This window comes from Pelmatolapia mariae, linkage group LG2 (assembly GCF_036321145.2).
Source record: "Pelmatolapia mariae isolate MD_Pm_ZW linkage group LG2, Pm_UMD_F_2, whole genome shotgun sequence".
Lineage (NCBI taxonomy): Eukaryota > Metazoa > Chordata > Actinopteri > Cichliformes > Cichlidae > Pelmatolapia > Pelmatolapia mariae.
This window is the reverse complement of record NC_086228.1, coordinates 28036279-28059656: the sequence shown is the minus strand read 5'-3', so window position 1 is coordinate 28059656 and position 23378 is coordinate 28036279. Positions and strand designations below refer to the sequence as shown.

At 42.2% G+C, this 23378-nt stretch overlaps 2 protein-coding genes across 2 annotated transcripts; one reads left to right on the top strand and one right to left on the bottom strand.

Annotated features, from left to right (window-relative positions):
• Positions 1–305: 305 nt before the first annotated feature.
• dele1 (DAP3 binding cell death enhancer 1) lies at positions 306–6315 on the bottom strand. The gene is made up of 12 exons (XM_063487036.1): positions 6141–6315; positions 5447–5564; positions 4580–4682; positions 3821–3965; positions 3463–3654; positions 3260–3342; positions 3044–3137; positions 2745–2887; positions 2441–2599; positions 1767–1859; positions 1295–1448; positions 306–1184 (listed from the first exon to the last, which is right to left on the bottom strand). The coding sequence occupies exons 1-12, from the start codon at positions 6169–6171 to the stop codon at positions 943–945; spliced, it is 1557 nt and encodes a 518-aa protein (XP_063343106.1). The 5' UTR covers positions 6172–6315; the 3' UTR covers positions 306–942.
• Positions 6316–10198: 3883 nt separating this feature from the next.
• Positions 10199–19713, top strand: bicc2 (bicaudal C homolog 2). The gene is made up of 19 exons (XM_063498142.1): positions 10199–10475; positions 11620–11666; positions 12027–12096; positions 12294–12373; positions 12508–12669; positions 12762–12815; positions 13066–13281; positions 13363–13614; positions 13742–13873; positions 14150–14339; positions 14448–14581; positions 14658–14860; positions 15224–15329; positions 15801–15840; positions 17183–17346; positions 18387–18597; positions 18692–18861; positions 19003–19102; positions 19217–19713. The coding sequence occupies exons 1-19, from the start codon at positions 10199–10201 to the stop codon at positions 19345–19347; spliced, it is 2739 nt and encodes a 912-aa protein (XP_063354212.1). The 3' UTR covers positions 19348–19713.
• Positions 19714–23378: the final 3665 nt, after the last annotated feature.

Genomic DNA, 23378 nt, shown 5'->3' with positions numbered 1-23378 from the left:
TGGCGTGGCGCTGTGGAACTCTTCAGCCAGCCGACCAATCGGAGCCGAGAACGCAGGACGCTCGGGTGCACGGAAGGAGACGCAATCGCAATCAATATACCGGTGTTATTTTGCGACTCAGGTAATGGAATCACACATCATCCGACTCTTACGTCATACAGAAGTCTGAGGAAAAATGCATGGCTTCTGGTGCTCGAGCACACCTGACTGTGATAAAAAAAGAAAGAAGAAAAACTACAATTTGAAGCCAGTTTTGTGATGAGTGAGTATTAAAATAATGATAAAAGAAGCCAGGCAGCCTTTAGGATCTTTTTTTTTTATTTTAATGTGCGCGTTTGACAACACAACATCCTCCTCACAGTGCATTCATTTTCCCTTTGGTTGGTTTATCACAAAGCATGCAGTCTTTCTTTTACAACGGCAAGCCACACTGAACCGTTTAACCTAAAGACATAATTATATTATATTATTTAAGGTTAAAATATAAGATTCATGTGAAGCACTTCCTCGGTTTCAGAGGTTTAAAGTTGGCATTATTGTCTGCAGTAGACAGAAGATATCAGATACCTCTCTGTGTGTGATTAAATCCTTATTAGCAAGGAAGGAAACAAGTAACCACCTGATCCACCCAAAAGGCACATTTCTGGAGAACTTAGCAGAGGGAAGCTTGTAAGAAACAAAACTGTAGTGTACAAAATCAAATGACAGATGGCTTCTTCTCTGATTCCAAGACCTTTTGCTCCACAGCTCTTTCTGACATAAAAAAATAACTCACATCTTTTAAAAACTAAATAACACTTGTTTCTTTTTTGAGTATAAAAGCAATTCGCTCTGATTCAGACCTCACACACCGAACACACTTTGACCTTTCCCAGGTTTCTGAAAACTCATTCATACTTTGAAATACATTCCTCAATCTGTCATGCGGCTGGCTCTCGGTATTTATCCTATTCCTACAGTCCACTGGCAGCTTCTTCTCTCAGTGCTCGGAGAATGGAGATGGAGGGGTACGGAGGACAAAGATGGGAGCCCGCTGAGGCTCCCGGTGCTCCAGGAGTGAGGCAGGAGAGGGAGGGCGGTGGGTTGACTTGTGGAGGGAGGGACACAGCTTGACAGAGGAGAAAATATCTTTGAGAAACATGGAGCTGAATGGATGGACCGCAACACTGATTCTTCTGCTACAGCTGGAGACAGAAAAGGAAAAATAAAAGTATTATCACTGTTGTTTGGCTCACTGAAACTGTACTACAACAATGCAGTGACTAACACTAATGCACATTTTTTGCATCCTTACTATAGGTTTCATTAGGAGGCCTCAGTAATCTCTTAGCTTGCTTGTTGCCCGCTCGAGCGGCTTGTTTGTAAAATTTGATAGCTGTCCTCAAGTTCTGTTGCACAACAAAGCCGCTCTCATAGCAATTTCCCAAGAAGAGCTGAGCAGTGTCATCCTGAGAACAAAAGGAAACATGCAATTCAAGTAGCTAAACCTTCCAGGGCAAACTTTAAATGTACAGTCAGCAAAACTAGCCCTAAACGAATTGTAAAAACAGTAACTGATTATAATCTTTAACACAACTACACCAGAAAGTTGCAAAACATCTGTAACTGCAGATTTTTTTAATTATCAAAAACCAGGAGACTGTTGGGATAATCTTTTTCTATCGGATATCGCGACAACCTCCAGCATGATCAACTCTAAAAAGGGAGCCGATCTCTGAGATAAAGCCATTGATTAAAGTCTAGAAACATCTAAAGGAAGCACTCACGCCACTCTCTGCTGCCATCTCCAGGTTCTGGATGGACTTACAACCATATTTCACTGTATCCTGGGCGTAGATGGAGGCCAGGCAGAGCTGAGCCTGAAGAGGAGAAATGGAAAGTTGATTTAATTCAATAAGGAAGCGCCAACATCAGCAAAAAAAAAACAAAAACAAAAAACCCTGATACATGCTGATAGCAGTGAATGTGCTTGAATAACAATTAAGAGATGCTTAAAGATAGAAGGAAAAAAGACTCCAGGTGGAGTTTGAGCCAGTTGTTTGATGCTTTCAGCTTATTTAATTTTAAAAGGCAAAAATCTTGCAATGTAAGAAAAAAAGGAATATTATCTGTCAGTGCTCAGATAACAGAGGTGGAGAGAGCCTGCAGAGGTATCAATATCAGCCTGTTAACAAATGCTTTACTTTCTCAGAGAAGTTTTGTTCCAGGGAAAAAAATATGAATGAAAAATTGTATTTACATGATCAGCTATTTGATTTCTACATTTTTCAAATGTAAGTGGGTACTTTTCCAAATGCAACATGCTGAATTCTTCTGTATTGAAAATGTTTTCAAGTTTTGTTGTTTGTTTTTTTCCCAAATTAATATATATATACAATATAATATATAAATGTACTAGAGTTGCAATGGTTCTCTGGGAGAAACCGATCATGACTTCTACCTTGGTCAGCCCAGCTGCAGCAGCTTGTTCCAGAAGGTCGATGGCTGTGCTCAGCTCCTCTGGACTCTGGTGCCCTCTGCTGGTCAGGAGCAGCTTTGCACAGCGGTACTGAGCTTGCCTGTGGCCACTCGCAGCTGCCTGCCTATAATAGTGCAGAGCCTTAAAGAGAAATCACAGGAGACATTACAATAATGCAATTAGGAAATTAAATATCAGAAGTAAACAATTCATGCTTAATTTTATACATTTACATGGTCCACAAAAGCAAAACTGTTTACTACAAGAGTGATGGCTGGGGTCTCACCTTCTCCTTGTTCTTGCTCACTCCTCTACCTTTCTCATAGCACACCGCCACATTAAACTGGGCTTTGCTGTAGCCCTGCTGAGCTGCAGCGAGAAAACAGGTGAAAGCTTCCTGGTGGTTTTCCCTCTTGGCATTTTCTAGACCTGTTGTACACGAGGAGATATAGAACAGGAAACAAGGGAACATACAGGAGGAAAACAATCACCGTGCAAAGGCCGTTTCATTTGACTCCAACAGCAGTATGTGTTAAGTTTATCTGATTTGTATGGTTTTTTTTAAGTGCGCTGATAAATAATTACCAATTATGTTGAGGACAACAGGAACGCAGACGTCTTCCACACGTCTGAGGTTCAGTGCTGCTGCTGCCAGCCTCTCTTCATCAGACAACATTTCCTGGAAACGTTAAAGAGGATAAAAACAGAATAATAAAGATAAGACAAAAGGTCAAGTCTGTTTTTTGAAAGTACAAAAAAACCCTTTCTTTAAAGTTGACAAACTAAATGATGAAGACTCACCTCATCACTGGTGTCGGATTTCTCTGCCTTGTCTTGGCTGGCATCATCCTGCAGCGGACAGGAAGCTGACAGGAGTTCATCCTCTACAAGTCAAGGAGGAAATACTTTTTCTATTTCATAAAATATAAATTAATAAAATGTTGTTGTTTTTTTAAAAAGATACTTTTAAGAAATCTTTAAACTATGACAAGCACAGAACCAACCTGGTATAAGTGCATCCTGGATCAGGAGTTCCCTCTGGTGGTCAGAGATGGCAGTCAGATGGTTCTGTGTGCTGCTGCTGCTGCTGTCACTGTCACTGCTCTGAGTTGGGGACTGATCTTGGTTCTGTCTCTCTAGCACCCCCTGCAGACACAGCACATTCCTTCCTCTGGGCAGGACATCATGTCTTGATACTGCACAAAAAGAGAGAAAGCAACAAAATAGCCAGGACACAGGTTAAAAGATAGAAGTGGGTTTTTTTGTGGAAACGGTTACATGTCCACTGTATGAAACTATTTTGCCAAGGGATCTTCCTCGTGTGCATCTACTCCACAGCTACAACAATGCAGAAGAACTCACAGATCTCTAGTAGGATGTGATAGCCACACTTGTGTAGAGTGGAGGGTGCTGACAGGGCTCCGGGGCTTGAACTGGGCTCTGTGCTTGAGGAGAACTGGGAGTGAATCCTCCTGCAGAGCTGCATGAACAGAACTGCTGCTGCACCCTGCAGACAAACAAATGAGAACATCAGATGTTGGGGTAGTGCACCCTCGCCTGGAACGGCCAACCAAGTGTGACAGAGACGTTTCTATTTTAGCTAAAACTCATGAGTAATCGGTCCATGTGTATAAAACATGAACATTTCAGAGACAGTGGACATCAGTCTTATGATAAAAGCATAGTGCAGCTATTGTTTTGCTTGCAGCAACATGAGAGCAAAATGTCCTCTGGGGTAAACAGCGGGGTCTGACCTGCTGGCCCACTGATGTCTGCCATTGCTGTATCTTAAAAAGCAGTTACAAAGTGAAACCACTGAGCTGCGCTAAAGGAGTCAGAACACACTGAGTGCAGATACTGTGGATTTCAGCAGTGTGTGCAGCTCCGGTGTTGATGATGTTGATGTTTAGCAGTCGTTTTAGTGGCTTTTGTCTTCAGGAATGTTACCATCTGAATATATTAAATTAATAGCAGCCCTCACATGTGTCCTGACAACTTTCTTATTAGAACATGAAGGTAATTCCTGATAAAGTTAATGACACAGGAAAAGTGATGCAGGACATGCTAATAAATATGTTTGGTTACATGTTTGTATTTTAAATGCAACAACACATGACTTACCCATCCCACAGCATCCAGAGCCGTGTAACGTGGAAACTCAGCACACTTGGACTGAAAGGTCCTCTGCTTCCTCCTCCTCTCTCCATCCTCCTCTTCCTGAGATCTGCAATAAACAAAGCAGAGAGTAATGAGAAAAAGAAGATGTGCACAGGATTCTGTGCAGCAGTCTGGTCAAAATATAAGTACACCCTTTCAACAGCTAGTACAACCACCTTTAGCAGCCGTAACTTGAATTGTTTTCTGTATGACTTTATCAGTCTCTCACATCTTTGTGGAGGAATTATGGCCCACTCTTCTTCCTCCTTCTACTTCTACAGTTCACTGCATTGATTTATGCACAAGTCTCCCACGATCCCGCCACAGAAGCAGTTAAGCAGTTTTTTTCCACAGGACTGCACAAAATCCTGTGAAAACTTTCTTTTCCACATGTCTGTATTTCCAGTCTACTGTATTAAGGCACTGCATGAATTCTGTTTTTAACGCAGGCGGCTTTGTTTCTGTTCCCTTGACTTGCACTGTTCAAACACCAACACACACCCACACACACACAAAGCAGATGCTTCTGGATGATGCAACCACCTGAAAGGGCAGCAGCAAGGGCAAAATAGGTTCAAAGTGGGGCTAAAGAAACAGGAAAGGACAGCAATGAGGGCAGAGTCTGAGGTTTTACCCCATTTCAAAGGTTCTTTTTCGTCACCTGATGATACGGCCTGCATTTTGAGGGCAATAAAGTTTGGACTTCAAAGGGAGATGCTCAAAGCTCGCCTTGTATATTTCTTTCCCCTTACTTTCTAGTCTTCCATTGTCATTTTCCACGGCTAAAGTGAACAGGTAAAAGAAGAATAGAGGCGTGGAGAGGAGGAGTACCTGTTGTCAGGGGAGTGTCGAGAGGTGGAGAGGACAGCTGAGCTGTTGATGACCTCGTCCTCCACATGGTGGTTTTGGGACAGTCGCAGGGTGCTGTTGCCATGATATCGATGCAGAACTGAGCAGAAAGTTAGACAATGTAATTAGGAGACAGTCTCCTCAGAACTACAAAGCATTCTCTGTAACTTACTTATCACAGCCTAATTACTTCAGTTGTTTATAAGCATTGAGAGACAGAGATCATTTTGCACCGCAGCTGGACCGCTATGCACTGAAACCACAATAACAACAACGCATTTCTAAAGAACCGACATTGCCTTTAATAATTATTCTGAAACCTTTTTCTGAAGATCTAGATCCGATAATGAGCTAATTTTGGAAAATTAAAGCAAACTAAGACGTGGGCAGTGCAACCCAGACGGGAATCCAGATGTGTTGGCGTGTGGCACACACGACAGGTAGTGTTGATATATGTGAACTCTGAGTAAGTCTCCATACCATTGACAATGAATGGATTAGCAAGTTTTGCAACAGGAGCTAACCCTAGCTTTTAGCTCCGTACAACAGATTAGTAACTTCAATAACCTCAGTTTTCTGTTAATAAACGCGTGGTAAACTCTGAAATGTTGATAATAATTAACTTCAGTGTAGAAAGAGAAAAGAAAAAAAGGGGCGTTCTCGACTTTTCTCTCACCTCTTCCAACAAAACCGTGGAGCCTCCACATGGTTTGTCTCTAACGGCTCCTTTAAATGAAAGGTTATGTCCGCACTGGCCTGTTTAAGTTATCTGGGGTCCGTACGGCTCCATACCGCAAACGGATTTCTTCCAGCACTGGTGGTAAATAAAAACCTGTCACGAGTTATGCCGTAAAAATACCGACCCGGAAGTGGAGGGTGGCGGGGTTTACGCAATCGATGCATCTGCAGTTGCATCTTCACAGCACCTACTTGCGGTGTATGAGGGTATCACACTTTCAGACGCTTAGGTTTCTGGAAATTTGAGAAGTTAATTGTCATGTGATAATTTATTTCATTTTGTGAAGAGAAAAACAATATATATATTTTTTGTTTTCATGAACTGAGTCACCCACAGTTTTTTGTATTGCAGGAACTGTGCACTGATATTATTATTATTATTATTACTGGACATCTCCTAGGTACTACGTGAAGACTGCAGATTTGTATGAGGCCATATTATTGTTCTTCTCTTACACCATGTGAATATACTGGATTTTTCTATGCATTGCTGTTCTATGTGTCTTAGTATGGACCATCTCTTTATTTCTCTTGTCGTTCCACAAACAACCGGCACTTTTTATCTCGGGATACATGAAGATAAAATTGAATTACATTAACTGATTTTAAAATGTTTAATGCCAAGGCAAAATTATTACTTAAACAAATGCAAATCTGTGACCACTGAAAATGATCTTCTGTTGCTCTTAACAGATGTTTATAAAGGTTTATCATTTATCGATACTAGTTACTGTTGTTTCTATTGTTATAATCATTTTTGTTTTGTCTTTTTTTCTTTCTGTTACATTTTTTTTCCATATTTTTATTGATATGTCATGACTTTAAAGCCTAACTATGATCAAGATCTGCAAGCGAGCTGTGGCTAGAAGTCCTGTGTACAGTGCAATGCTTGATGGTATATTATAGCAATCTTAATATATCCTCACTGAATACAATGAAAAACATGTTTTGACATTGTGGGTAAGCAAAGAAGGCTCAGACTACGAGCAGTAATCTGAACAGATCTAGATCTGTTCTGCTTTATTTAGCTTTAGATTTGAGATGGTGCTGGTGCACCTGGTGCTTGCATCAATAAGCCATGCAGACATTCACAACAGATAACACTAATGCTTTTCTTGTGGCAGATCATAACACCATTCAAGAGACAGAAGAAGAAATGCTACTGCAGAATCCAGCCATCAGTGAGTAAATGAGTTAATCATTTACCACAACTTTAATTAAAACGCCTCCAATGAGTTGTGAAGTTAACTGACAGACCAGAGAGGACACGGGGGGAGCATATGTACACTAGGAGATCAAAACACAACCAACAACAAAAACTCAATTGAAAGACACCCCCCATAATGTCACAGTTCTTGGTAAAGTTTTCTTTAATCTTAAGGTTCAGTGGCAACAAGACTTTGTAGAAAGACTATTATCTTTGCAGTACACTGGCAAAAGTGTGAGCTATATTTCATATTGCATCCACAGCAACACACTGCTTGACTTTTAAATAAGAGGGCACACGTTGAGATATTGACTGAATAAATAAGCGAATGCATGTGATACAGTCCATACTTCACAATTTATTAGTTTAATATTGCAGCAGGGCTTAAACATTTTTTAAATAATTCTAAAAATTACAGGTTTTTTAAAGAGTCTGCTCATTAGGAAAGCAAAAACTGACTTTTTAATGAAGTCCCTGCATAACTGATAGTATCTGATTAAGGATTAACTGCACTATGGGCCTTTTTATGTTATTATTATTTTTGCATCCATAGCACTTCTCTCACACACATCAGCACTCGTAAGACCCGGTTAAGATTTCCAAGGATCAGAGTGCCCTCTTGGTAAGGTGGTCTCATGAATAAGGAGAATAAGATGCTTCTGATCTGAATCATTGATGAATTGAGGGGCTGATCTAAGCAACCATCCAGAGCTCATCCTCATCAGTCACTCTGCAGGAGCGTTTGGCCTTCTCTGCCCTCCATGTTGATCAAACGGTGACGCACACCCCTGTGCTTTACTGGAAACCCACATCCTTCCCGTCAGATGGGTCTAAACAAGGGGCGGGAGGTAAGAGGTCTGCAATTGTAAAGACAGATTAATCTTAGAATAACTCACTCCCTGACCAGTTGCCATGGTGACAAAGTCATCATGTCTTTCATTTACGATCCTCCTCAGGCAAATAAGTCTAGCCTGAAGTAGTTTGTAACGTTAGTAAGATCGCTGCACAGCCAGATAGTGTTTGCTGCTTCGCCTGGGGCCAGATTTGTCTAGGCAATATGGAAAAACATCAGGGTGAGCTGGAAGCACAGTCCCACAAGTGCTGACTAATTGAGCAGTTTGTTTTTGCTCATAATACAATCTGCACTTCAGCTCTCAAATGTGAGACATTTAAAGCAGTGAGGGGACTTAATAATAAGTGCTAAACAAATTCAGAAATCTCATTTGCTCTTTTATTTTGTCCATTTTAAACAGTTTATGACAGCAGAAACTTGCTTCACCACTGTTATCTGATAGCTACATTTATTTTTAGAGATTCATGCTTTGTGTTACAACAGTCCTAAGTATTTGCAGTGGTTCAAAGACTAATCAGAATCCGACTCGTATGAGTAGCTAATAAACAAAATACAGCACTGTGTAAAAGGTTTTGACCCACTCCCTCATTTCTTCATATTTTGCTTCTAGTGAGCCAGATTTCATTTTTTTTCCAGGTGTTTGAAGGTCTTTCAAAGTTATTCTTTGAACATTGGCTGCTTTTCCTTCATTTTCTGCCTGATCCCAATTGTTAAGCTACTTAACACAGACCTTTGAGTCATCCGAGCATGAAAAAGGTACCTAACCAAAAAATGAACAAAGATTGTTTCTTTACATAACAGACAGATTAGCAATGATCCTTTTTTTTAAAACTGTATCTTTAGGTTTGTCACAAAATCCCATAATTTGTTCCCATATCTTTAGGTTAATCTTTGATAAAGATCAAAGATAATACCATTTGACAAGCATAAATCAGTAATTTTACACCAGCAAGGTGATTCCCAGAGAGCTGTTAACTAAAATTTTGCCATATTTTGGCATGCTATGCAATATGTCCTCAAAAGAAATTAGGGAAAAGTATCTGAAGGAAAATAGGATAAAAATCCAACAAAAACCTGATACAGGATCTGAGAGATACATATGAAGTAGTTAGAAATATGTTACCTGGAACAGTAAATGACACTACTGACACTAACAATGTGATCATACTTTGATACAGTATATATATGTTTTCATATTTTACAGTATTCTGTTGGTAGAGTTATAGATAGTAGCACTTTTTCTAGTACAGACAGGAATTGAAAGCTTTTTTTGAAAAACCGCTGCATTACACCCCTCTGATCGCTTTCACCCCGACCTCTGGAATCTGAAGCCCTCTGTGTCTCATTTAGAGGACGGGGAGGGAGTGCAGACATGTTCTGAGGTGGCTGGATGACCTGTTTATTTTGTTAGCTGTGTGTGTTGATGTGAAGCTGGATGTCAGGATGTGTGCGTGTGCGTGTGTGTCTGTGTGAGTGAATTTTGTGTCCTGACTTATCATCGGACCTTGACTATCAATCCAGATAATCTGTGGACACTGAAGTGAGGATTACTGAGGATTTGTTCTGAGAAAAGTGAGCCTTACTTGAAGTTGTATTGTCTTAGCCTTTCTGCAGTCACTACGATAGAGCAGACACTGTGTGCTGGTGCAAAGAAGCTACTTTTATCCATCTGTGCAATGAAAGCCAAAGAGGCAAGTCCTTCAAGGCTCCTAAAGCTTGAACGGGCAGAGAAAGAGTTAGATTTGTGTACCAAACTAAGTGAAGGGGGCGGGGGATGTTTAAAAAAAAAAAAAAGACACAGGGGGTGTTTCTTGCCCCTCTCTCCCTTTTTTCTGTCCCTGTTGGTCTCCTTGGTCACACACATGCACACATACTCCTCAGAAACACACACACACACACACACACACAAAACCACTGACAAGGGCTCAGTCCTGCTATGGCCACCACTACCACAGAGGAAAGCTCTCCAGTCCCGACCACTGTAGCACCCCATCAGCCTGACTTGGAAGACAGCCTAAAACCCAACTCAGAGGCAGAAGCTGAGCTGGGCGAGACCCAGTGTGACAGAGAGGAAAAAGAGGATGAGGAACATGAAGAAGTGGAAAGAAGCTGTGATTTGGAGCAGGAGAATACAAAAGGGAAGAGTTTGGACCCAGAGTGGGTGGAGGAGAGGTTCAGGATCGATAGGAAGAAGCTGGAGACCATGTTGTATGGTGAGTTAAATGGGATTATCAATTTTTATGGATGGAACTGTCAGTGCTATGTGTCTGAACTTCAGGGCTTTCTTATCGACTTCATTGTCACAGTCTGCCTTGAACTCTACAACATCTGAATGTTGTGTTATTTTGATACCTATCCTATCCTGTGCTGCTCATTGACCTTGTTATCTACCTGACCCCACGCGCCTGTGGGGGCCTCCAGCCGCCTGTGCCCTTGTTGTCGCCATCAGTAAATGCCATCCACTAAACCCCTGTTGCTGCATTATTGTGATTTATGACCTGCAATTGCTTATGCATTCGCAGGTCCTTTTGGCTATTATCATTCCCGTCTGTGAAGCAGAGGTAACTGCCTCTGTTAGTTATAGCTGCTTGGCGGGTTTATGACAAATGCCTCCCCTGTGTCGCCGGGGAAACTCTTTCTGACAGCGTGCCACCGCTGTAGACACAAGCTGATGTTTGCGCTTGATGGGAAAGTGCTTCAGCTCTGATAACTGCGGCTTGGTTTTTAATGTGCGCGCAGCTGGGACTTCTGCTTTTACTGCTGTTTGAGCAGCCTCAATCAGGCAGTAAACATCCCATCTCAACCCTTTAGGTAATAATCTGTCACACCGCATTCAGGCCTTCACACTGATTTTTGTACACCCCCCCTCCCTCCCCTTTGTTTTGTACTTTAATTTTTTTTTCTTTTTGTTTGGGTAAAGTGGGAGGTATTTGCGTCAGCAAATGCCATTGATGTGATTAGTTGTCTCCAGGCTAATTTGTGGCTGCCTTTCCTAACCACCACCTTTTGCTCCACCCCATACTGTTTTCTTCTCATTCCTCAGCTCTGGCCAGCGTAACCCGTAGTGATAAAAGGAGGGGGTTGAAGGCATTCCTGGGGCTCCCCCTGAACCCTGTAAATGTCACCATGGAGCAATGGCCTTTTAAAATTGTTTATGTTCCCAGCAACCTCTTGTTCCACTGGCTTGACAAATTTCAGCCAAGTCAACATTGAAATGCAGACTTTGTGTTCACATGCGTCATATTGAACATTGCGAGGCGACCAATACAACCTGACAAATCTCTCTGCTGGGTTTTATTAGGGGTTTATTTTATCTTTATCTGCCTCGTTTTTACATATGCCTACTTCTTCTTTCAGCTCCAAAGCATGAGGGTGTCGAGACGGGAGAGGAGTTTTTTGAGAGAGTAAGTGGCTCTACACACATTCAAACACTTTATTCATAAACCAAGCAACTAATAATATTTGGCCATTTTCCTTTGTAAAAACCACTGACAGTGTAATCACTAGTGTTTTAAAGCCTCGTGGTGGAATTTATCTTAGACCAGTGAAAACATCCCCGCTGCAGTTTTATTACTTGTGCTCTTCATTCAGTGATTACAGATTTTATGGCGGTGATAATTGGAGGTGGAGGCAGCTTTGTATCCTAAGATGTGCTGCGTTCTCTGAATGTGTGTGTTCTCATTGTATCTGTTACGATCTTTCCTGCATAGAGTGATAGCAGCTTCTTTGTTTCTCACTTTCTTCTATTGTCCGTGCGTTCACAGGTAATGAGAGAAACTAACACTCAGGTGAAATGGCCATCCAAACTGAAGATAGGAGCCAAATCAAAGAAAGGTGGCAAATTCTTCATGTTCCGTTCACACCAAAATCAGTGCTCTTTGTTTTGTGTTTTTCCCACAGCTTTGTGTGTGTGTGTGTGTGTGTGTGTGTGTGTGTGTGTGTGTGTGTGTGTGTGTGTGTGTGTGTGTGTGTGTGTGTGTGTGTGCGTGTTAACAGAGACTTATCATTTTCCATCTATTGTTTCCACCTAGATCCACACGTGAAGGTGGAAGGGAAGAGAGCTAATGTCCTGGAAGCCAAAAGGAAGATACTAGAAGTGTTGGAAACCAGGGTGAGGTTGCTGGTGCCTTAAATTTACAATGTCAAGAATCCATAGAGGAATGTAAGCTTTTAATAAAAGTAGTTTTATGGGTTTTTTTTATGTTAAGGCCAGTATTGAACTGAAATCTGCTCAAATAAAACCAGGTAAACAAGGTGACTCTAAAAATGGACGTGGCCTATACGGAGCATTCTCATGTGATTGGAAAAGGCGGAGGGAATATCAAAAAAGTGATGGAGGTCACATCCTGTCATATTCATTTCCCTGACTCTAACCGTCACAATGCTACTGGAGAGAAAAGCAACCAGGTAGGTGGCATTTTAATTCCACTAACTGCTGCCACTATGACAGGAAACTGAAAACCAATTCGTTTACATGTTATTTATTTATGAATTACCAGGTCTCCATCGCTGGGCCCATAGAAGGCGTAGAGGAAGCCAGGAGGAGGATAAGAGTGAGTTGTCAATGTGTAATTTGAGCAAACTGCACAGAATAGATTTTTATTTGTCTCAACACTCAATATTTTCACTCCTGTCAGACGGAAAGATCAATAGAGTGATTAAGAGGATGGCTGACACAAAAAGGACAGGTATATCTGTCAATGCACTGCCTGTCTTGTCTCTGTCTTTGTTTCTCTCCCACCTCTTCATTATCCCTCCCTTCTGTGTCTCCTTCTCATCGAACACTTACCCTTCTTATCCCAGGACCTCCAGCCGCTATCCTTGACCTTTGACCTGCCAGTGAGTCTTGTGCCCCAGGCTCTGCCAGATCCGGGTTCACCACTTATCCAGCAGGTAGTACAGACTCTGGGGGTCAGTGTGAGCTTCAGGGCCATGCCACCCCAGCCTCAAGCCCAGCCGCCCTTTTATGGAAGCTGCTGCACCGTCTGGGGTATGCAGGGCAATGCAGATGTTGTAAAGGTTAGCATTAAAGATTAAGGAGACTACTGGGCAATGAGGTTTAAGTATCATGTCGTGACTATATATACCATCACCTCACAGAAGGCGACCTGCATCTTGATGGACCTCCTGCTGGGAGCAGAGGTTGCAGGCGGTATTGTCAGTAGCCAGCTGGACGTCACCTCCCAGCAGCACCTATTCCTGCTGGGACAGAATGGCGCTCACTTCCTAAGCGTTATGCACCAGACCCAGACCCAGATCATCCTACCGGACCTCAGCGCCCCTCAGAGTCCTCCCTCGCTGCTCATTCAGGGCAGCCCTGATGGTGTTTGTCTGGCTCGGCAGCAGCTCATGGTACAGCGGGGCTGTTTATTTTGTGTGCGCATAACTGCTAAAAAACAATGCTGAGAAAACTTTGCTGCTTTTAATGTTTGATACTTTTACAATCTGTGTGATGTTTGCATATTTGTGTACACAATAGGACTGTCTGCCTGTGTGTTTGATGTTTGACATGCGTGAAGATGGGGAGGCTGATCCCTGTAAGCTAGCTCAGATGATGCGAAACCTTGGAGTCTTCATTAGCGTCAAGCCCAAAGTAAAACAGACCAGCAAGGTACATTTTACCTCGTGGCTCTGATGCTTATTGTTTGAGACACAACTGAAAAAAAAAATGCTAATTTGATTGTTTAATTGGCTGTCAGTTCCACCTTTTCAGGCATTAATCCAGGACTGCACTGTAGAGTTTGTGATTGTTTATTTCTTAGGCTTTGTATTGATAAAAACTTGCCCTGAAACATTTCTTTGATTTTGAATGCAAAATATTCTCCCCTGTAGTTTTCTGCTGAGTTGAGTACTGATCTAAAAATCTGTGTTGGTTTATAATTGTCAGTCAGTTGTGGTGAAAGGTCTGGAAAGGAATATTTCCTGCCTCTATGAGGCCCGCCGTCTGCTCCTGGGGCTGGATTCCTCTGAGACTGTTAAGATAGCTGAAATGACTCCTGGCTCTCTGCTACCTGGCAGTGGGCTGACCAATTACTGGCTCAATATGTTGCTGCAGCAGCTTCGCCTGTCTGAACAGGGTAAGAGCATTAACACATGTGATTTGTTTTTGCAATCAGAATAATTCTTTTTTAAAGTTTTCTGCTTCATACTGATTCATTCATATCATCCTTCTTCTTGCTGATCAGGCCCCGTGCCTGTTCCTGCTACAGAGATGCCGAACGGTACAAAGCCACGCCCCTCACCTCCACCAGGCCTCACCTCTCCCACTGAGGAGGGTAGGGCAGGGCCGATGGGAACAGATGGTCGACCTCTGGAGAAGGTGTTTCACTGTTAATGTTCAAAATGACAAAACACAATGTGAAATTCTTCTGAAAATTTCCAATTCTTTTTTTCAGATTCTGGAAAATGAGGACCAGTTTGGTCAGCATGAGAGCTCTGAGGGTGTGGCGATGTCATCGTCTGAGACGTGTGACGCTTTGAAGAGCAGCATCAGCAGGATCGGACTGAATGGTCGGAGGGGGAGCCTTCAGGGTCCTGAAATTGCCAAGGTTTTCAGCCAGGGCAGGCGCCATTCAACAGGGCAGGTGTTAACATACAGGTGAGCGTTTTGCAGGTACGCACACCTACTCTCTGATGACTCTTCATAATCTTTAAAGTCTTAACTTCTGGAAAATTCTTTTGTTGTTGTTTATACTTGCTCTACTTTGGTTTCTGTTTGTTTTGATATAAATCAGCTCTACAGAGCGTGCAGTTTTAATGATGCAGCTCACATTTAACACACTCTATATTTAAACTGCACGATGACACTTTGAAATCCTCCCGTAGAACTGCTGCAGCCAGGTGAAAGACAAGAGTTAATAAGAACTCAAAGATTGCACAGAGCCATCACAGTTTCACCTAACCTTGCTTTACCATCTGTGTGCGCGCGCGTGCGTGTGTGTGTTCCTCCTGACTGTGCCAGATTGCTGAACGCAGACACTGAGGGGGGGAGGAGTGAGCGGAGGAACAGCCTGAGGAGAGATGTGACTCTGGCTCAAAATGTTCGCGCTGACTCATTCAAGGCTGAGGTGAGAAAAACAGGAGCTGCAGGTCTCTGCTTTGCTTGTTTCTTCACGAAGTTATGCACAGAGTCTGTGGCAGACATTTTGGTCACGGATAATGCTCAGTGGACAGATAATCACATCTCTGTAGGACAGTGGATGAGCGAACGCTGAAAATGTCACGTTAAACTGAAAACGGGAAGATCATTTTCTTTGTCACTGTCTATAATCTATCGATTTGCAGTTTGATTTTGAAAATTGAGTTCTCTCTTTGTTTGTCTCCCCTCTTATTTTGTCCCACATCTCACATACGCAAAGGTTATGCAAAGAAGGATTAACAAGTTTACTGCCATGGCAGCAGGACGTGTTTTCTTATGCAAGTGTTTGTTCCTGCTGTAAATTAGGTTCCCGCTATCCTCCTATCTCTCAGTAACCAAAGAAAAAAAATTCAATTTCATGCATTATTTACCTACTCCATTTCCTGTTTGTACTTTGTAGGATTATGACTACGAAAAGAAGAAACTGCTGGCAACCAGAGGTTAGTTCTCCTGAATGTTTAATATTTCTTCCTGTCGTGCTGCGGTTTCAGAAATGTTCTGCAACAATGATTAGCACTGCTAAGCAAGCATTCCTTCTTTTTTATTGATTCACAGTTGCTGTTCTGCAGATAGTTGCACGAAAATAGATTTTGGTGAAGTATATTGTTGTTTTGCTCATCAGCACGCTTTTTTGTTTTGTTTTTGGAGCTGAACAGGAGCAGGAATAATTTAGTTTTGCTGTTAACAATCACATGTTTTGCTCACATCATTGCTGGAAAAATACTTAATGTCAGTGGATTAAGCCAGATGAAGTAGGCTTTTAAGTTTATTCAAGCATGCTATAGGGGAAACACATTAATATCCCAAGCAGAAGTAGGGATTTGATAAAGGGGTCCCATTTCCGCAGTGCTCACTGCCAAGACAACTGATGAAGGGGGCCTGTTTATGGGCTGCAGTGTGCCAAAGTTATAATAGAGTAGCACTGGCACTCCCACTTAATTCACCAGGGGTAGATACACAATGCAGACAACCCGCGCACACATGCATCCAGGAATGGTGCGTGCGCTCTCATACACAAGCGTGCGTGGACACACACGTAGCATCCCTCACGCAGAATGAGAGATACTGAAGAGATCTGCAGCCAAATGGTACCAAATTCCCTCAGTGTTCCTTTATGGGATTATGAATTAGCAGTTTGAATGGGCCATCTGCCTCAAAGCCATTAAGACACCCGTATGCCAGGATATGAATGGGACATTTACGCCACAAATACACACAAAGACACCCGAATGAAAACCTACCAGTAATAATCCTGTTGATATTGCACTCTTTATGGAGTACTGTTGCAGTTTTTATCACACATTCACACATGGAAGAGGCCCTGGGTCACTTGTTTGTCGATTGAGTGCGTATGCCAGTCTAAGTCTTAGCGCTCAGAGTTTTATTAAGTATGCCACATGCTGGCAAAGGAAGTAACACTGTTCGCGATTCATTATTTAACACATGAACCCAGCCCGCTCACATCAGAGTACCAAAGAAGACGTGGAAAACCTGCAAAGCATTTTTATGATAGACAGACTGCGGATATGAGTATTGATGCTTGCTGCAAAATCCATTTATGTGAATTTAAAGCTGTAAAGCTTTCTGAAAGTGTTTCCTTATTCACTTCTTTTGCCACAGCACTACTACAGTCAGACTTTCCGCATTGAACATGCAACGTGCTGCATTTATGTGAAAGCTGGCAATCAGATTTCAGACAACATCACAGACGGTAATGCTTTTGATACCAGTTGGTCCCAAAGTCACATTTTCTAACTCTGTGTTTATGTGTTTTTATGTTAGCCATGCAGAGGAAGCCTATAGTCACAGAGGTCCGCACGCCCACAGACACGTGGAGTGGCCTTGGCTTCTCCAAGTCTATGCCAGCCGAGGCCGTAAAAGAGCTTCGCAACATCAGCAGACGCAACTACAAACCCTACCTGAGCACCGGTAATAACCAGCAACAGGTACAGATAAGCCTACTGCTTACTTAAAAGCTGAAAAAATGGTCTCACAGATTAACATTTTGAGTTTTCGTTCAAAGTTATAGGTAGAGTTCATGATTTATAGGTACAGATACTTTTGCTGGACTGAATTCAGTTGAAGCTTTTACTGCAGTGCAGTGAAACAAGCGCTGCCACGGTGGCCCTCTAACACAGTCTCATTTATTGGTATTGCCCCCTAACAGTCTCGAGCATTTATCTCACTGTGTGGTAAGCACTGCCAATTTGTACGCTCAATTACCTGGCGTCTGATACCATCGGTGTGGTCAACACAGGCACTCCTTGGCAACCTGTTTACCTGAGCTGGTTCAGCTCATCTCCCCTGCTCTTTTAAAGCCTTTTGAATAGCTGCTCCCTGACTGCCCACTGGCCATTGATGTAGAAGCAGACTCACTTAGGATAATGAAAGCAAGAGGCATTTCTCCAATGAGTTCAATTTTCCTCTGAGACCCAGGCAACTGGGAGGAAGTATTTGCTATGCCCGCTGCATTGATAAATTTGAGTGAAGGACTTTTACTGTCACAGATCAGCCCACAGTGGCAAATAAGCTGGTTTAGAGACACGCTAAATGGATTTGGCTAAATCCTTGGATCTACAGGCATTAGAAAGTTTATGGCCACTTGCAGCTATTTGTCTCTGGGACAGAGACAGGGGAGAGATGACAGTAGGGCATGGTGGCAAAATTACACGATGATGCTATTGTGCAAAACGCTGTCAGAAGAAAGCAACATTAGCCTGTATAAGGGCACTTATTATAGATTCCCATATTTTCAGTTTGGATACAAGAACAGCAGCAACATCCACCTCGTTTTCAAACCTGTCAGACAAAGTGTCAGAGCAATACAAGAAAAAGAAAAAAAAACAGACAGTGGATGAACGGAGGGGATGCACAAAGACCCAGTAAAAGATAAATAAGGAATATCTTTAACCTTGCATCATGCAAAGTTAATAGAGTCCAAGAGCAAAAATAGGTCCACTTTAATGCTGTTACTATCTCCTTCTAGTCTTGGGCTGCTCAGACAGGAAAGGTGGCTAATGGAAGCGACTCTGAGAACTGGAGGGACAGACGTGGATCCACATCTTCATCCCAGCCCATCTCTTCCTCTTCGTCCTCATCCTCATCTTCCCCATCCTCACCTCTGACTACTTTCTCCTCATCATCCTCTTTTCCTGCATTTGCCTCCTCAATGAACCGCACCAGAAGCGACAAGCCCTGTAAGTCTGACCTCTGTGCACTCAGCTAAACAGAGATCGCCTGCTCCCTGCTACGTTTAACCTTTTCCTCTAAACTTTGACCTCTGGTGTTCAGCGGAGAGCTTTGCGAGCAACGGCAGCAGCTACTTCGAAAGTGTGTGCTCACAGAGGAGGGGGTCGACCTGCAGTCAGCGGAGCCCCAGCCCCCACTTGACAGATGACCTGCCTGAGCTGCTCGGCCAACTGGGCCTGCTCAAATACATCGATGTGTTTGAACAGCAAGAGGTAAACTCACACAGAGAGTCGCACTTGATCATTTTGTGAAATCACTTTTTTTTTTTTTCATTCAGCTTGCAAACACAAGCCGAAAGAGTTAATGCATTATAAATGAGCATCATGATGCAACTTCGGTCTGCACTCCTCTAGATCGACTATCAGACATTCCTCACGCTGTCTGATGAAGATCTGAAGGAAGTGGGTGTATCTACCTTTGGAGCCAGGCGCAAGATGTTATTAGCAATCTCAGGTGAATCTCTGAAGCCTCAGCCGGGATTTATACCGTATCCGCTTCTCTCTCTGTTTTGGCAGTATGCTGTGCTCATCTCCTCTTGTAAAATTGATTATTTTTCCTCTGATACAGAACTGAACAAAAGCAAGAGGAGGCTCTCGGATACACCTGCTGTGAAGCCTGGCTACCTGGAAGGTGGTGCTAGTGGTAGACTTCCACGAATCATGGATGTGGAAGCTGCAGCTCAGAGTAACCGCTGGTGAGGGAAGACGCCAAATATGTGGAGATATTCTAATGGGAAAATATACAACAATGATGATGCCAGTACTAAAGTCTTACTAGCTCATTTACTACAAAGGGAGAGGTGCGAGATTGTCCTGAGAAACTACAAAAATTATGTAAAATATTTAAACACCGTGCCTTTCTTCTACAGCGTAACCCAAAGTTTTTTTATATAATAATTCAAAACAAGGAGGCTTTCCATCCAAAACTCAGTTATGACAAGAAACGAACTACACAAAGCACACAGGAACAGGAGAAAATGTTGATTTTTTTTTGTCATAAAGTGCCTTTCTTATGCAAACTCTATATTTCGACCATATTAACCACAATCTTTATGCAACTGTAACATTTACCCAAGAAAAAAACATGTCATAGTGATGATAATTAAAAGGTTGCTGTAAAAGACTGTTTTCTTTTATGAGAGTGAAAAAATAGTGAATGATATATTTAAAAAAAAGCAACATGTCTATGGCCGGACTCAGTTATGTGTTCAACGCCTTAAATTGAGAACCTCCTATGTCATCAGTGGAAATGTGTGATGCAAGTAAAAACTGGGAGCAAACCACAAGAGGGCACTAGTGTCACACACAGTCTTCTTTTTACAAATTCACGTCACATTTGTGCTGCATGGAAAATAATGTAATTTGTTTCAAAGTGACAGCAGCATCACAGCTCCTGCTGGACAAGGTGGGGTTTGGTTTTGAATTATACAGGGCCTAGTATCAGATAAGAAAAATGAATTAGAAACCATAAATACATTTATTTGTTTGAGGGTAATATGAAACTCCTATTATAGTGGTTTGCATGTGTCTTCTGACTTCTTGACAAACAGTTTCAATTCGTTTTATCACTACTCCCTGGAATGAAGCCAGTGCAGCCACTTTTTGTTACCTGTTAATATTATTTGCAGAAGGCTGCATGCAGCAAAATACGTGCCATCAGGGAGAGGGCGCTGACAGAAATGTGCAAATTTGGAATAGCAGTGCTGGTTATCACATGGAATTGAATGGGCCAAGATAGCTCCACTGGAGGGCATGAAGGGGTCTGATCTGTCTCGAGGCTCGACAAGCTGGTTGGTACAGTGGCAGCCAAGCATGAAAGAGAGCGTGAGTGGAAGTGGTGGGCTGTGACAGATTAGGGAGAGATGATCCCTACTTATTACAATGTGTCTGCCAATTACATAGGCAGGCTTTAGACTGGTGATCCTCAAATCTGGTCCTCGGGCTCTGGAGGGCTGCTGAATTTCTGTCCTGTCAGGTAGTTAGTTGCAGTCCCCTGGGGTTGTAGGTGTAAATTGGTCCTTGATCACACAGCTAGAATGAAAACAACCTGGAAAAAAATGAGCAGTGCTCTCATTCCTGAGGACTTTGGAGATCCACTTTGACTTTTAACATGTAAAGTGGCAATCTTGACTTGTGGCCCAGTTAAATATGTAAAATGAAGGTATGAGTGACTCCAATCGCAGCTTGCCCATTTTAGAGAAGTCTGGTTTAGTACTGGACTTAGCTTGTCGATATTAATAACTTGTAGTATACCCTGCAGCTTTTAAATGGAAGCCCATGGATTTAACTGACGTGTATGTAGGGAACCTGATACCAACAAACAATCTAATTATTTCAGCATGAATGCATTCAAACCTCACCACATCTTCACAAGCATCTCATCAATGAAACTACATGCATGACGCTACATACAGTGAACTTCCTGTCATATTTTCCCCAGTGGGAAACTCCAAAACTGTGCAAATGACCTTTAAAACTACCAGTCTTTATTGTTACCAACACATACATGGCAAAAGATGGTGACATATTAACCTGTGCTCGAGCCACGATGACAGCCTTACCTGTTTTCTTCACAGCCATTAGATAAAGACAGAATTTAGGAATGCATCTGTGCCGCACTAGTGAGTTTCAAATGTGGGATGAGGGAAGAAAAATGCTGTGCAGTCCTACATAAATGATGACCCCTTGTCACTGTGGATCAGTCACATGGTCATTTACTGAATACATCTTGTGTGAATGTATGTATAAGGGAAGCAGTTTTGGAAAATATGCTTTGTTACATTTTTGCCAAGTGTTAAATAACAATCTTTCAACTTCAATTTGAGTCTTCATGCAAGCATCTTAATAAAAACTCACAAATTCACTAACAGAAAAACTACATGAAGAAACAAAGTATAGGTATAACATAAGGTTTTATGTGTTGGACAAGATCCTGACTAAAAGAAATTCCTTTTTTTGCTTTAACACTTTAACTCCACCCAGGAGCTCGATTTCCATATGATAACTGCAGCCAACTGCATAAAGCCCCACTTGTGGCCATCACCAGTCTCTATGGAGACGCTGGGTGGATACGAAGATCCACCCAACAGGAAAAGTCATTCGGGGATAATAAAGAAGCAGCCAATAGAGAAACGAAACAGAGCAGTGAAGTGCCCTGAGGATAGAATGCAACCAAGCTTTCCCTTTTCTGAGATGAAGACAGAGCTCACTACAAGAGGAGTGAGTTTCAGTGGGAAAGCAGAAGAAAACAGAAACAATAATGAGACAGCTTGTGAGTGGCAGAATGTGAGCCGTGGTGTGCAGTACACCACGTTAGCTGAAGTTACTAAACAACCTTCCGTGTGTTCAAAATATCCATCATATTCCTGAACCCAGTGATACTTTGTCTGATTACTCCTTTTAGTAAAATGGCATCTGCACGAGTTGGGGTTCTGCTGCAGGTGGCTGGACGAACCCATGCTGTGACAAAAATTTCATAACAAAGATGCAAAAAGACAACTCAGTAGACCGAGATGTCTTCAAGAAAAAGCACAGAGTGAGAGGAAAGATGAGGAAAACAAACCGATGTCACCTTAATTCTGAATAAACAAACCATTCACGTGTATGTCCTCCTAAAACATCACTCTCAATAACAGAAATTAAACACTTTATGTGACGGCTCTAAAGAGGAAGAGATGTTTTGCTGAAACTGCAAGGTCTTTCTCCTGAAGATAGACAAGCATGGCTTCGGTGCCACAGATGCTTAAGTAGATGCATTCCTACTTATAACAATATTAAAAGGTTACCTTGGAGACCTTATCAAGGAGAGGAATCCCTGCACACAGGCTAGCTGTTTTGTATTTATGTGAAAAAATGAGCTATTATAATGCCATTTTTAATAGGATTTTGAGCAAAATGTATTTTCCCAAACATGTTTTCTTTATGATTTGATAGGCTGTGTTATCACTAATTATTATTAAGGATCCAGTGAAAGGAATAGCTGAGAGCCATATAGCACTGCAACTGGGAATATAGGCGGATACAGTAGAGACACAAGAAGCAGACAGACATTTTCTTTCCAACTTTTCTCATGTAGCCTGATGACAGCAGAAGACGCACGAGCCAGGGTCCCAGAATCGGGTGATTATACACCCTCCACAGCTTCCAGCATAATTTGATGCACATAGTTAAGCCCATTGTCTATTCTGTGTGACAGAGAGTGCTGTGAACTGCTGAATAGGCTTTTTCAAGCCAGAAGATTCAGTTGTCCTTTTAGCTTCTGATTGTTGGTACAATGTGTTTTCAAAGTGCTGCGCAGGCTGTTTCAAGCCAGTGGGGTCAGCTGTCCCATTAGCCACTGATATTACAAAAACACTCATTAAGCTTTTATGTTCTTATGGGCACCGCTAGCTTTGTGATTCTCCTCTCTCAAAGGCAAGTGATAAGAGTATTTTCTGCAGCTACCATTTATGTCTGCTTCTAACAGGGACGATGCTTTCTCAAGGTTGGAAAAGGTCAGTATTGATGGAGGGCTTTGATTGTAATACTGCAGCGAAATCCGGGTTTCGGAAAAAAATAAAAGCAAAAAATCTCATGCAAATGTGTTTGTGGTTTCAAAGACAGGCAAGAGATGTGTTTTTATTCATCACTTTTTTTTTTTATCAAGATTTTGTGAAATAAGATGAAACACATGACGCCCTGCCTAAAAAGTTTCAGCACGGGGGAACAAGAGACACATGGACGCAGACCTG